At 43.8% G+C, this 13,143-nt stretch overlaps 1 protein-coding gene across 1 annotated transcript in view; it reads left to right on the forward strand.

Annotated features, from left to right (window-relative positions):
- The window catches only part of LOC116980146 (serotransferrin-B-like), a 38,320-nt gene extending 25,728 nt beyond the window's left edge, over window positions 1-12,592 (forward strand). The window contains exons 6-11 of the mRNA XM_033032257.1: window positions 3,042-3,200; window positions 4,603-4,756; window positions 6,633-6,697; window positions 9,933-10,117; window positions 10,985-11,177; window positions 12,354-12,592. Coding sequence (XP_032888148.1) covers window positions 3,042-3,200; window positions 4,603-4,756; window positions 6,633-6,697; window positions 9,933-10,117; window positions 10,985-11,177; window positions 12,354-12,400 — 803 coding nt within the window. The 3' untranslated portion in view covers window positions 12,401-12,592. The remainder of the gene's footprint in view (window positions 1-3,041; window positions 3,201-4,602; window positions 4,757-6,632; window positions 6,698-9,932; window positions 10,118-10,984; window positions 11,178-12,353) is intronic.
- Window positions 12,593-13,143: the final 551 nt, after the last annotated feature.

The following is a 13,143-nucleotide window of genomic DNA, read 5'->3' on the forward strand; positions in this document are numbered from 1 at the left end:
TGCTGCTGTTGTTGCTCCCAAACATACAGCAGTTCTGAGTCCCAAACTTACAGCAGTTCTGAGTTCTTGGACCTGCATCCCTCCAACGCGGTATGTTCTCCCAGGTGTAGGTCCTGCAGTGCCAATGCGGTGCAGTGTTCACGGCCACTGTGCCGTCGGTACTTCCCTGCGGCGCTGCAACTGCAATTCCAGCGCGGTGCAGTGCTCACGGGCACTGTGCCACCCGCACACCGTTGGCCTGAGCGTCCCTCAGGGAGTTCCAACATGTTTCCTTTCACCCCAGGCTCACTGGATGTGAGTAGTTCTGTGGCCCGTTCAGGGTCTGCCCAGAACTGACCCTCCGTGTTCTCCTCTGATGAGGAAGAGACACTGTGCAGCCCCCGAGGGGTACTGCTGTGGGGCTTACTAGTTGCCCACTGTGGCAGCCTCCATCTCCCGGAGTCTGCCACGGAGGATCTCCTTGAACAACCGCCGACCCCGGTGCTCACGGGCACTGGTCGCTCGTGGTAGTCCTGCAGCCGGTCAAACCTGCTCCAATGCCCGTTAACTCCAACCGCTGGGACCGACCCCGGTGCTCACGGCACTGGTCCCTCGCGGTAGTCCTGCAGCCGGTCAAACCGACTCCAATGCCCTCAGCACTGGCCGCTCCCGGCTGCTCGTAGGGACCCCTCGGACCAACCCTGGTACTCACAGCACTGGTCCCTCGCGGTTGTTCCCTGTCCTCCAGCCGCTTCAATCGGCCCCGGTGTTCACAGCACTGGCCGCTAGCGACTGCTCCAAGCCAGACTCGCCTGAGTCTGACATACGGGATGTCTTTTGCTTCGCTTCCCGCCCGGCCGAGAAGTGAATTTTGCCGGTGCGGGAGCGAATTCGGGCACAGCTGTTTCCTCTCCGGAAGTTCCGCGTGCCGTCGGCTGCTGCTGTTGCTGCTGGCTGCCCGCTACTCCGCAGTTCTCCCCCTCCAGCTTTCCCGCAGCTTCTTCTGGTCACTCTGCATTTTCCTACCTGCAAGGTAAGTGGGAAAAATTGCAGAGTCCCTTACCTGCTGTGTCAGCTTTTTCGATTTTGCCGCTAAAGGGAGACGTTCTCTCCCGTGCTGACTCGCGCAATACGTTTGACGATAATGGCACGCATGCGTCCTGGCGGAGTTCTTCACGTAGTCACTCACGTGACTCCGAAGTAAAATCATAGTGTGGAAACAGGTCCTTCAGTCCAACCCACCCACACTGGCCAACAATGTCCCAGCTACCCTAGTCCCACTTGCCTGTGCTTGGTCCATATCCCTCCAAACCTGTCCTATCCATGTACCTGTCCATCTGTTTCTTAAACGATGAGATAGTCTCAGCCTCAACTACCTCCTCTGGTAGCTTGTTCCAAACACCCACCACTCTTAGTGTGAAAAAGTTACCCCTTGGAATCCTATTAAATCTTTTCCCCTTCAACTTGAACCCATGTCCTTTGGTCCTCGATTCCCATACTCTGGGCAAAAGACTCTGTGCATCTACCCGATCTATTCCTCTCATGATTTTATATATCTCTATAAGATCTCGCCTCATCCTCCTGCACTCCATGGAATAGAGACCCAGCCTACTCAACCTCTCCCTGTGGTGCACACCCTCTCGTCCTGGCAACATCCTCGTAAATCTTTTCTGAACCCTTTTAAGCTTGACAATATCTTTGCTATAACATGGTGCCCAGAACTGAACACATTATTCTAAATACGGTCTCACCAACATCTTATACACCTGCAACATGACCTCTCAACTTCTCTACTCACTAATCTGACTGTTGAAGGCCAAAATGACAAAAGTCTACCTGCGACTTGACCTTCAAGGAACCATGCACCTGCACTCTTAGATCCCACTGCTCTACAACATTACCCATTTAATTTGTCACATGGAATTATATTGTCACATGAAATAAGCCATGCACTGTGCTCTGTTTGTACACAAAAATGTGTCAGTATGCATCATTAATAAACACATCTCAAATGTCCGGAAAATGAAATAATAATGATCAGCGATCACGGTGGCGCAGCGGTAGAGTTGCTGCCTTACAGCGAATGCAGCGCTGGAGACCTGGGTTCGATCCCAACTACGGGTGCTGTCTGTAGGGAGTTTGTACGTTCTCACCATGGGTTTTCTCCGAGATCTGCGGTTTCCTGCCACACTCCAAATATGTACAGGTTTGTAGGTTCATTGGCTTGGTGAATGTAAAAATTGTTTCTAGTTTGTGTAGGATTGTGTAAATGTGTGAGGATCGCTGGTCGGCGCGGACCCAGTGGGCTGAAAGGGCCTGTTTTCGTGCTGTATCTCGAAACTAAACACAACATTTTGAGGACCGCCGGTACGCCTTGTTGATATTTAATGTCACAAAAAAAGCATGGATAATGCAAACACTGTCATCTATATCATGAGGTTTCCCCAACCATGTTATACATTGCCCTGTATGTAACTACAGTACTTCTCTCTTTAATGCATTTGTGTTATAACTCCCTAAACTCCCCTTCTGTTTTACTTAGCAACCTTACCTAACGACATCTATTGGTTTTGGCCCAAAACGTTGCCTATCTCCTTCGCTCCATAGATGCTGCTGCACCCGCTGAGTTTCTCCAGCATTTCTGTGTACCTTCGATTTTCCAGCATCTGCAGTTCCTTCTGAAACAATCTATCAGGCTCAGTTCTGAGATGTTCAATTGTACTCAACCTCAGGTGCTTACTGGAGAGTGTTTAGATTCCTACTACCCCTGGTAAATGTTTCCTAATGCTAACCCATAAAGTGCCTACTTTGACCTCAGCATATCCCCCCCTTATTTTGGCATTGCCCCACCGCAGTTTAGGATTTCTCTCTATCTACCTTATCAAACCATCTTAACTATTGCCAGCACCGTCACTGAATTGTCTGTTAATCTTCCATCCTAAAACAAACACAAACTTGGTTTCCATAACCCCATCCTCATAATTGAACTGTTAATTTCCATCATGTGTTGTGACTTATATGGAGGTTCATCAAGTATTGCATGTGGTTGTATTCTGCTCCAGATGTGTATATAGTAGCTGTTGTGAAGGACCCGTCTTTGACCTGGGATGGCCTGAAAGGCAAGAAATCGTGCCACACAGCTCTGCACCAAACTGGTTGGAATATCCCAATGGGGCTGCTGATTGCACAGGGGAAAATCAAAAACTGCAGCCTTTATAACTGTAAGTGATATTTTTCTGATTGGTGGTGTGAGTAACTGGACAACGTTTGCTTTAAAATAAAGATTGAAATACATTTGGGTTTAGCAGGTGTCAATATTTTTCAAAATTAATATTTTGTGTAGATCTGACCATTGTGGCTGTTGACCAGCAGATGGCAATGTAAACCATGTTGGGAACTACACAAGGAAAACAAAATGCTGGAGGAATTCATCAGGTCAGGCAGTGGAGAGAATGAACAGACACTATCTTCAGACTGGAGAAGAGTCCCGATCTGAAACGTCATCTGCCCATTCCATCCACAGATGTCACCTGACCCACTGAGTTCCTCGAGAACTTTATCTTTAGAGTCATACATTGCAGAAGCAGGCCCGTCGGTCCACATTTGTCCATCGAATATTCAATGACACCAAACCTATGCTCTCCACATTACCCCAGATTCCACCACTCATCTCACACTGTTCTTTTCCTTTTTAATACTGCAACCCAAATCTCATTTTCCCATTTCAATTCCCCATTGCCTTTTTCCCCTTCTCATTGTCTACTCTTCTCCTATTGCTTCTCTCGCTCCATATTAAACTCCACTTTCTACATCCCTTCTCCATTCCCCATCCTTTCTCCCCTTCACTCTCTCTACACTCATGGTTGCTCAATGCATTAGCACTTAATATGGCTATGGTCCTGCAGTCCAGTTAGTACACACACCATGTTTGTTTAGTACACACACTTGTTTCATTTAGTATAGACAGCCAGTGTTTCATGTGTTCTATTCCACTTGGAGCACACAACTTGATCTTTAATCTATTCCTATTTCACTCAGTTCATTTCCTGGGATGTCAGGACTTTCATATGAAGAAAGACTGGATAGATTTGGCTTATACTCGCTAGAATTTAGGAGATTGAGAGGGGATCTTATAAAAACGTACAAAATTCTTATGGGGTTGGACAGGCTAGATGCAGGAAGATTGTTCCCGATGTTGGGGAAGTCCAGGACAAGGGGTCACAGCTTAAGGATAAGGGGGAAATCCTTTAGGACCGAGATGAGAAGAAACCTTTTCACACAGAGAGTGGTGAATCTCTGGAACTCTCTGCCACAGAGGGTAGTTGAGGCCAGTTCATTGGCTATATTTAAGAGGGAGTTAGATGTGGCCCTTGTGGCTAAAGGGATCAGTGGGTATGGAGAGAAGGCAGGTACGGGATACTGAGTTGGATGATCAGCCATGATCATATTGAATGGCGGTGCAGGCTCGAAGGGCCGAATGGCCTACTCCTGCACCTATTTTCTATGTATCTATGTATCTATGTATTTGCCAGTTCAGAGCCATGTGGCGAGCATCAATTGTGTCAAACCTTTGTTGCTGTTCCTCAAAACTGAAAACTATTTCTATTTTCTTTTTGAATGAAGCAACGTATTTCAATGAAAGCTGTACCCCCGGGGGTGATCCAAACTCCAAACTGTGCTCACTGTGCGCTGGTCAAGACAGTTCATCTCAACCTGGAAGAGACAAGTGTGCCTTCGGTGAAAAAGAGAAATACTTTGCTTACAGTGGTGCATTCAGGTAGACAGTTTGCTTCAACTGGTTCACAATGAAAATTATTTTCATCCAATGGACTAGAATAGTACCGAGGGGACTTTATTTTGTATTCAACGTATGCTCTGTAAGAGTTGGCCAATTCTGTATGTGATCAATCTGAATCGACTGACACAATTGTTCACAACACAAAGTTCCCCTTAAATCAGAGAGATACTTATCTTGGACAAATAGCACAATAGTATAATGGAACATTCCTTAAGGCCAAGGCTCTGGGATTAGTGCAGCATAGAGTCATCTTTACTCTATGTTTAATCTTTGTGGTGCCATCACTAGGATGTTTTGTGGGAGAGTGTTGAGGACATTTTCCTCCCTATCTAATAGATGTGTTAGAAGAGTTGTGAGAGTTGAAGAAATGAACAGCAGTGTACTCCCAGGAGCCTTGAATCTATCTTCCATTCATTGCATGGATGATCTACCATTTTCCAGTCCATCAATCAGTTCTATGATCGTCAAATATAACTCCTGATCTCATTCCTAAATGATTGAGCACCCTTGATCCTCTGGGTCAGAAAATTACAGATTGGCAACTCTCTGAAATGAAGACATTTCTCTTATGGAGTTGATCCCCTTGTTCTGAGACAATAATACTGAGATTAAACACATACTGAACCACAAGAAAACTGGCTATTGCACAGAAAGGGAAAGAGGTTCAAGATGCCGCTATAATTCCGGCATGGAAAAGGGGATTTTCTTGGTATGCTACAGTGGCAGTGGAATCGAAATAAGGAGTCAACCAATGGGATTTGGGGGAAGGGAGCTCCATTTAAAATGGAAATGGTACAAATGTTCTAAGAGAAAGAATCAAGAGCTAGGAAAGGCTTTAAACTAGAAATGTAACAAGAATAAATGCAAAATAACTGGGGAGAACATGGGCAGACTAAACCAAGGAATATATAAATGGTCAGGGAATTAACTGGGACAGAAACCGTTTCGAGAACAATGAAGATAAATTCAGGAAATAAAATTGGCAACAATGTTGGCAAACAATAAATAGAACAATGATGAAAAAGAGCACAGGAAAAATACATTCCACTGAGCGAACAAAGCCACCAACACTAACTGTGTATGAATAAAGGCAGCAGGAAATTTTTCATGCAAGAGTAAATATCAAGTGATATAAATTAATGGCTATGTTCTGGAATCAAGATGAATTAAATCCCTAGATTTATTTTAAAAGCAATGAGTTGACAGATATTGTATTTAGTTGATGTTATGGTAAAGATGCAGGGCTAGAAGTTAGCTAACATTAAACATACATCGAGTTAGACAGAGGCAGCTACAGGCTAATTAGCTTAAGGCCTGCGGTAGGAAATACAATGAAATCTCTCCAAGAAGGGGAAAGAAAATGGAAATCCATTATGAAATAATTAGTCAGTGGGGATTTCAAAAGTGAAAGCATTGCTGGACCAGCACTGGTCTAGATTGTGTTGCTGGTAAACAATGGTTCTGTGGGGAATGTTCTGTAGTCAAATGTATCTCGGAAAATAAATATTTAGAATATAATTGTGGTGGAGACGCAATCAATACTGGAATATAATACATAGGTCAATAATATTAAACTTGCATTACTAGATTTTCCTGAGTTTGATTGAGACTTTGCCTTCCTAAAACAGTTCATTATTTTTGGCCAAGGATAAGACCATGGATTTCTTTCTCAATTGGACATGAGTGAATTAAATAATCTAACAGTTTCATGACAGATTACACCTGTTAACAACTCCAATGCATCTCAAACATCCACTGTCCAATTTAAACTTCTTCCTCTTAGAAGCCCAGCAAGATAAGCCAACCACCAAACAAGAACAGAGTCTTATTCAATTATTGCTTGAATTTCTTTCAGATGCCTCACTGAAAAGGGCGATGTGACTTTCATCAAACATGGAACCGTCTTTGAGAACACTGATGGTATGTCTGAGTTTCTGGCCCCTCGCACTGCCCAAACTGTTTAGGGATAGCCTAACTCAGGGTGGGCACTGGTGAGTAGGAGACTAATGGGCCTGTCCCACTTAGGCTATTTTTCAGGTGACTGCCGGAGACTGTCATGTTGCCGGCAGTCGCCTGAAAAACCGGCAACTGGAATGGCGACTGTCAGAGTGGAACACACACACACACACACACACACACACACACACACACACACACACACACACACACACACACACACACACACACACACACACACACACACACACACACACACACACACGCACACCCACACATCGCTTCCTTCACCAGCCCATTATGCAGACGAGGGACAGGGCAAGTGGGGGGAGCGCTGTCTGAGTGAAATTCACACAGTGCAAAGCCAAAGTGATACCACAATGAACAGGAAGGTTGGTGCTATAATTAAGACGGCTAAAACACAGTGTACGGTACGTCCTTTAAAAGAGGGGGGAGAGGGGGGAAAAGGGGGGGAGTAGGAAGAATAAGGAGCGGAGACAAGTTTTAAGAAGCCAGAGATACACGGCTGTGAAGCTCGGTGGACATTTTTACCGATCGGTTATCCTTGATTCTGACAACTACTACTTACATTTTTTTTTCCCCCAATAAGCCAATGAAATTCAACGGTCAGCACCAGCTACAACCTATGAGAACCTCCGAGAACCTTCGACCTCCTGGCAACCCACTAGGACCTCCTGGCGACCCACCTACGACCAGAGAATTCTCGCTACTCTCCATGGCGGCTTCATTCTAGTCGCCGCTAATTTTTCAACATGTTGAAAAATTCGCGGCGACCATAATGAGGCTGCGACTAGCTCCCAGAATCCTCCTCACACTTGAACAACCATCTAACCTACCTTTATTCCATATGCTTTAAAACTCCATAACTTAGAAACTCCACCACCTCCATCACACAACATTGTCATTTATCATAAATGCTCCAAGAAACCATTTTTTTCAAAGGACAACCATAAATTAACATGGTGTGATTTTGAAAATTACAGCAAGTTTGTCCATGAGCATATCATGCACAATGTTTAGGGAATGGCCTTCCACACTGCAATATATCACAGAGCCCTTGTCACATGGCTTATGGATGGTTCTTTGACTGTACATACAAATATTAACCAGAGGGTTAATACATGTTAATGTAAATTGAAAGCCTTTTTCTACCTGAGTCATTACTGCAGTGAAAAACCTTCAAAGATGTATAATTTTTGTTTACATTGTTCCTGATTCCATTTCAAACCCTTGGTAATTGGAGCTGCCTCATCCCTGAAGACCCACAGATTCCCTTCTCCACGAGTCCTCCTTATTCATCCCGTTGGTCAAACAACTCTCTATCTCTTTCGCACAAACTCTCCCCCTTCTCCCTGACCCTCTGACCTGGGCATAGACTGGACAGTAGGTAATGTTGTTCCAGAAGTAGGGAGAATCTGCGGATTAAAGGCCCGTGAGCCTCACGTCAGTGATAGGGAAGCTATTGGGCTGGATTCTTCAGAATAGGATTTACATCTGTTTGGAAGAGTGGATTAATTAGGATCACTCAACATGACTTTGTACTTAATAGGTTGTGTCTTATTAACATGATTGAGTTTTTTGAGGAGATGACAGAGGTGAATAAGGGTAGGCAGATTAACAAAAAAGGCATTTGAAAAAGTCAAATGGTGAAAAGACAATATTCAGGCTAAAGGAATGTTACCAGTGGAGTGCCCCAGGGATCTGGGTTGGGACCTCTGCTGTTTGTGATACATATAAATGACTTTGATCGGGATGCATCAAGGCATCACTTAGGAACAGCTGCATCCAAGACCACAAGAAATTGCAGAGAATTGTGGACACAGCCCAGACCATCACGCAATCCAACCTCCCTTCTATTGAAGGAAAAGTCTCAACCCAGACACTCACTCTTCTCCCCTCTCCCAGCAGGCAAGAGGTACTGAAGTGTGAAAATGCATCTCCAGATTCAGGGACAGTTTCTTCCCATTTGTTATCAGGCAATTGAACCATCCTATCACCAACTAGAGAGTGTCCTGACCTACCATCTACCTCAATGGGTATCCTTGGACTATCTTTAATCGGACTTTACTGGACTTCATCTTACACTGAATGCTATTCCCCTTACCCTATATATGTACACTGTGGACGGCTTGATTGTAATCATGCATTGTCTTTCCACTGACTGGACAGCACACAACAAAAAAGCTTTTCACTGTACCAGAGTACATGTTTATGTCACATGTGCAGCAGTACATGTGATATGTTTAACTAAACTAGACTTGGACATAAAGGTAGGTGGGTTGTTTAGCAAGTTTGCAGATGACACAAAGGTTGATAGGTCCGTGGAATGTGAGGAAGGTATACAAAGTATACAACGGGATAGAGATCAGTGAGAGAATTGGGGGAGAAACGGCAGGTGGAGGTTAAACTGATCACGTGTAAAGCGTTGCACTTTGGGAGGTTGAATATAAGGGGAAAATATTCAATTAATGTTGTGACCCTTAACAGCATTGATTTACAGAGGAATTTAATGAAGGAAGCAACACAAGTAGATAGAGAGGTAAAGAAGGCATTATTCCTATGCTTGCTTTCATTAGTCGAAGCATTGAGTATAAGAGTCAGGAGGTTGTGCAGCTTGAAAAGGACTTTGGAATATCACGTGCAGTTCTGGTCACTTTGGTACAGGAAGGATGTGGAGGCTTTGAAAACACGTGCAATGGAGGTTTACCAGAATGTTGTCTGGATTAGAGGATATTAGGTACAGGGAGAGGTTGGACACTTAGATTGTTTTCTTTGTAACACCGGAGGTTGAAGAGAGATGTGATAAAAGTATATACAATTATGAGAGGCATAGATAGTGTAGATAGTCCAAACGTATTTCCCAGGATGAAAATATAAAGTACTAAAGGACATATTTTTATGGTGAGAGGGTAGTTTAAAGAAGATTTGCGGGGCAAGTCTTGGGTGGTGAGTGCCTGGAACGTGCTGCTGAGGTTGAGGTAGAAATGATAGTGGTATTGAAGAGACCTTTGGATAGGTATATCGATATGCAGGGAATGGACGGATATGGTTTATGTGCAGGCAGATACGATTTGGTCTTGGCATCATGTTCCGCACAAACATGTGGGCCGAAGGGACTGTTCCTGAGCTGTACTGTTCTATGTTCTATATTATAATGGTTCAATGTTTCACTTTCAAGGTAACTTACAGAAGGATTGGGCTATTGGTCTCAGATCCACCGATTATAGGCTTCTGTGTCTAAATGGCAGTCAGGCTGCTGTGACGGATTATAAGGCATGTCACTTGGCACAAGTACCCGCTCGAACTGTTGTATCCCGACCAGATATGAGAGATCAAATCCTGAACTTTTTAAAAGAGGAACAAGTGAGTATTTAATATTTGTTCTCCATGTTAATATCTTGAGTTTGTCTTTGCACATTGTAAATATTTTGTTTGTTTGTAAACAAACAAACATTTGGAGTCGACTCTTTCTCATCTACGGACCTTTGGGATAAACCCATGGTCAGTGGAAAACATAGGCCCATAGGCATGCAGTAGGAGGCTAGGCCTTCATCCCACAGAACGTGCACCAACCAGCAAGCGTGTATTGACAATAACCCTACATTCATCTCACTTTTTATTCGCATCACATTCCTATCAACTTGTCTCAGATTCTACCACTCGTCTACACACTAGAGGCAATTTACAGTGGCCCATTAACTACCAAACCGCTCATATTTGGGATATGGGGGAGAAACCAGATCACTCAGTGGAAACCCACACAATCACGGGGAGAATGTGCAAACTCCACACAGACCTGAGGTCAGGATCAAACCCGAGCAAACCAGAATCACCAGAGCAACGAGGCAGCAGCTCGATCAACTGCGCCACTAATCTTTGCAGTGTTTTGATTAGACACTACAAAGGGAGGTCTGCTTTGTACCTAAATGGCACCATGCTTGACATGGAGCAATCCTCAACCAGTGGAGGATACCCTGACGAAGCTTTGAGGAAAAAACTGCCCCAATCTGCAAACATAATTATACTTCAGAATAGCAACACATTGGTAAACAGAGAGTTACTGGGGAAAGATCAAATGCTGGACATGAATCTGTGAATGTTATACAACATTGTATACAACATGGTATACAACAATGGTATACAACATTGGCCCTCCACACATTCTGGTGGGTAATTTGTGTGCAGCAGTATTTCTTCTGCAGGAATTAACCAAATCATTGCTCAATGCAGAAGAAATATGGTCGTGGTGGAACGGAAGAAGCGAGGTTCTCATTGTACAGTACAGTCAAGTCCCACTCCTGGGGTCTCCTGTTTGCATCCAACAGCCAGTGCCTGGTTGAAGTGCTCACCACGAATTACAGAGAATACTTGGGTGAAGGATATGTCAGAGGAATGGAAGGCCTCTACAGCTGTGTCCCTCCAGGTATGTTAACTGCTTCTAAATCCCAAAAATTGAAAGCCCAAATTAGTTGAGTCCTGAAGGGATATGTTATTCTTTTCACTTTGCTTATGAGAGTATATAATCATGAATGAAAATGAATGAGAAAGATATCACATGATGAACAAATGAAGGTTGTAGTTATGCCACACCAGTAGTGTAGAAACCCATCACACCGCAGATGTTGCCAAGCCAGAGAAGAAGGTCAGATTAAAGGTGATGAGATGGAGGATTTTAACATAGAAGAACGGGGCAGAAAGGTGGATAGCGTAGAAAGTGATGTCCAGAGCAAGGTCTGTTGGCCTCTGAAGTGCAAAATAACTTTCCAAAGAGTGAAACCTAGACATTGCCAACAGTCCACGGGATTTTGATAAACAATGATCTTTCACCGAAAATGGACAATCAGGCTTTCAGAATCCTTCTCTTTATATTTGAGGATTAGAATGTAAGAAGAAAAAACGTGATACCACAATATGCACTGAACAGGGGAGAGTTAACTAGGATGGTGTGAATGATTCTAGACACCACGCCTTGAGGCAGATGCATTAGAAGTGCTCAGTAGACGTATTAGAAAACAACATGTATTTTTAAAAACTTGATTATAAAATGAGATTATCCAACCTAGATATACTGTATGTTGCTTGGTATTTATAAAGTTAAGGAATCATTTGATTGGTTACCAAGGCAATAAAGGGAATCAAAGTATCAATTTTGATAGATTGATGGGAACAGGGGTCAAGAAGAGATTGGTTGGAGGTGATGTGGAAGATTGAAGGGCAGTGTTGGTGATGATACTGTCAGTGGGACAGAGGCTAAGCATTAAGTTTATGTCTTGCAGGAGGTTGGGAAATGTTTCCACACATAATGAGTAGAAGTTTAGAGGTTTACCCTCAACATGATTTGATGCTAGGTCAATGTAGGATCGATAGGATTTTGGCAGGCAAGATTTGATTTTGGAATATGGAGCATGGAGAGACGAAGTGGAATTTTGTGTCAGAGATCAGCCAGGACCTTGGAAATTGGTGGAACTGGCGAAAGAACTAAATGAGATACTCTCTTCCTTTGTTGCTTTGAAGAAACATGTGGAATCACAGCTTGACAAGCTCAGAAGCTGACACAACAACAATAATTGCTGACTGTTTGATATCTCTGTCATTGCAGATGGTGACAGCGCCTTTTGCTTTCACCTGCCTCAAGCCACACAGTGAAACATCGTCAGGTTCCATATTAGACACTTGATTCCTAAGAACGCATGGGTTAATATTCTCCATCCTCACCAGACCAATATCTGCCCAATATTGCCTGAATTGTTTGTATCATCTTAAAATCTATTGATATGTAATAGTTTGGATCTCATTCTGCCTCCCTGCAACAATAAATAAACTTAATGTAATATTAATCTTTTCATTGTATGGGTGTGAAGTTAATTAACTCTCGGGACATATGAGACTTGGCAGTTCAAGGAACAAAGACAGGACTGGCAAGATCATGAGGGCTTGGTTTTAGCTGTCTACTCCATGACAGAAATGGAAGGAGTTGTACACTTTGATAGCCACAGGGAAAAAGGATCTCCTGTGGTGTTCTGTGCTGCACCTTGGTGGGACCAGTCTATTGCTGAAGGTACTCCTCAGGTTGGTCAGTGTGTTATGGAGGGGGTGAGATGTATTGCCCAAGACACTACGCAGTTTGAGGAACATTCTCCATTCCGAGACCACCTCCAATGAACACTCCCAGGCTGGAGCCACCATTCCTGATGAGCTTGGTGATTCTGTTGGCATCTGCGGCCTTCGCCCTGCTACCCCAGCACATGAGAGCGTAGAAGATGGCACTGAATGATAAAACATTTGCAGGATCTTACGTTGAAAGCGCATAAGGGTAATGTGTAACTTATATAATGGATAGAATATGGATTTAGAAGTTTAATAGCAAATGTGAATTAAAGTAAGTGGAG

Source organism: Amblyraja radiata, chromosome 13, assembly GCF_010909765.2.
Source record: "Amblyraja radiata isolate CabotCenter1 chromosome 13, sAmbRad1.1.pri, whole genome shotgun sequence".
In the NCBI taxonomy this organism is placed as follows: Eukaryota; Metazoa; Chordata; class Chondrichthyes; order Rajiformes; family Rajidae; genus Amblyraja; species Amblyraja radiata.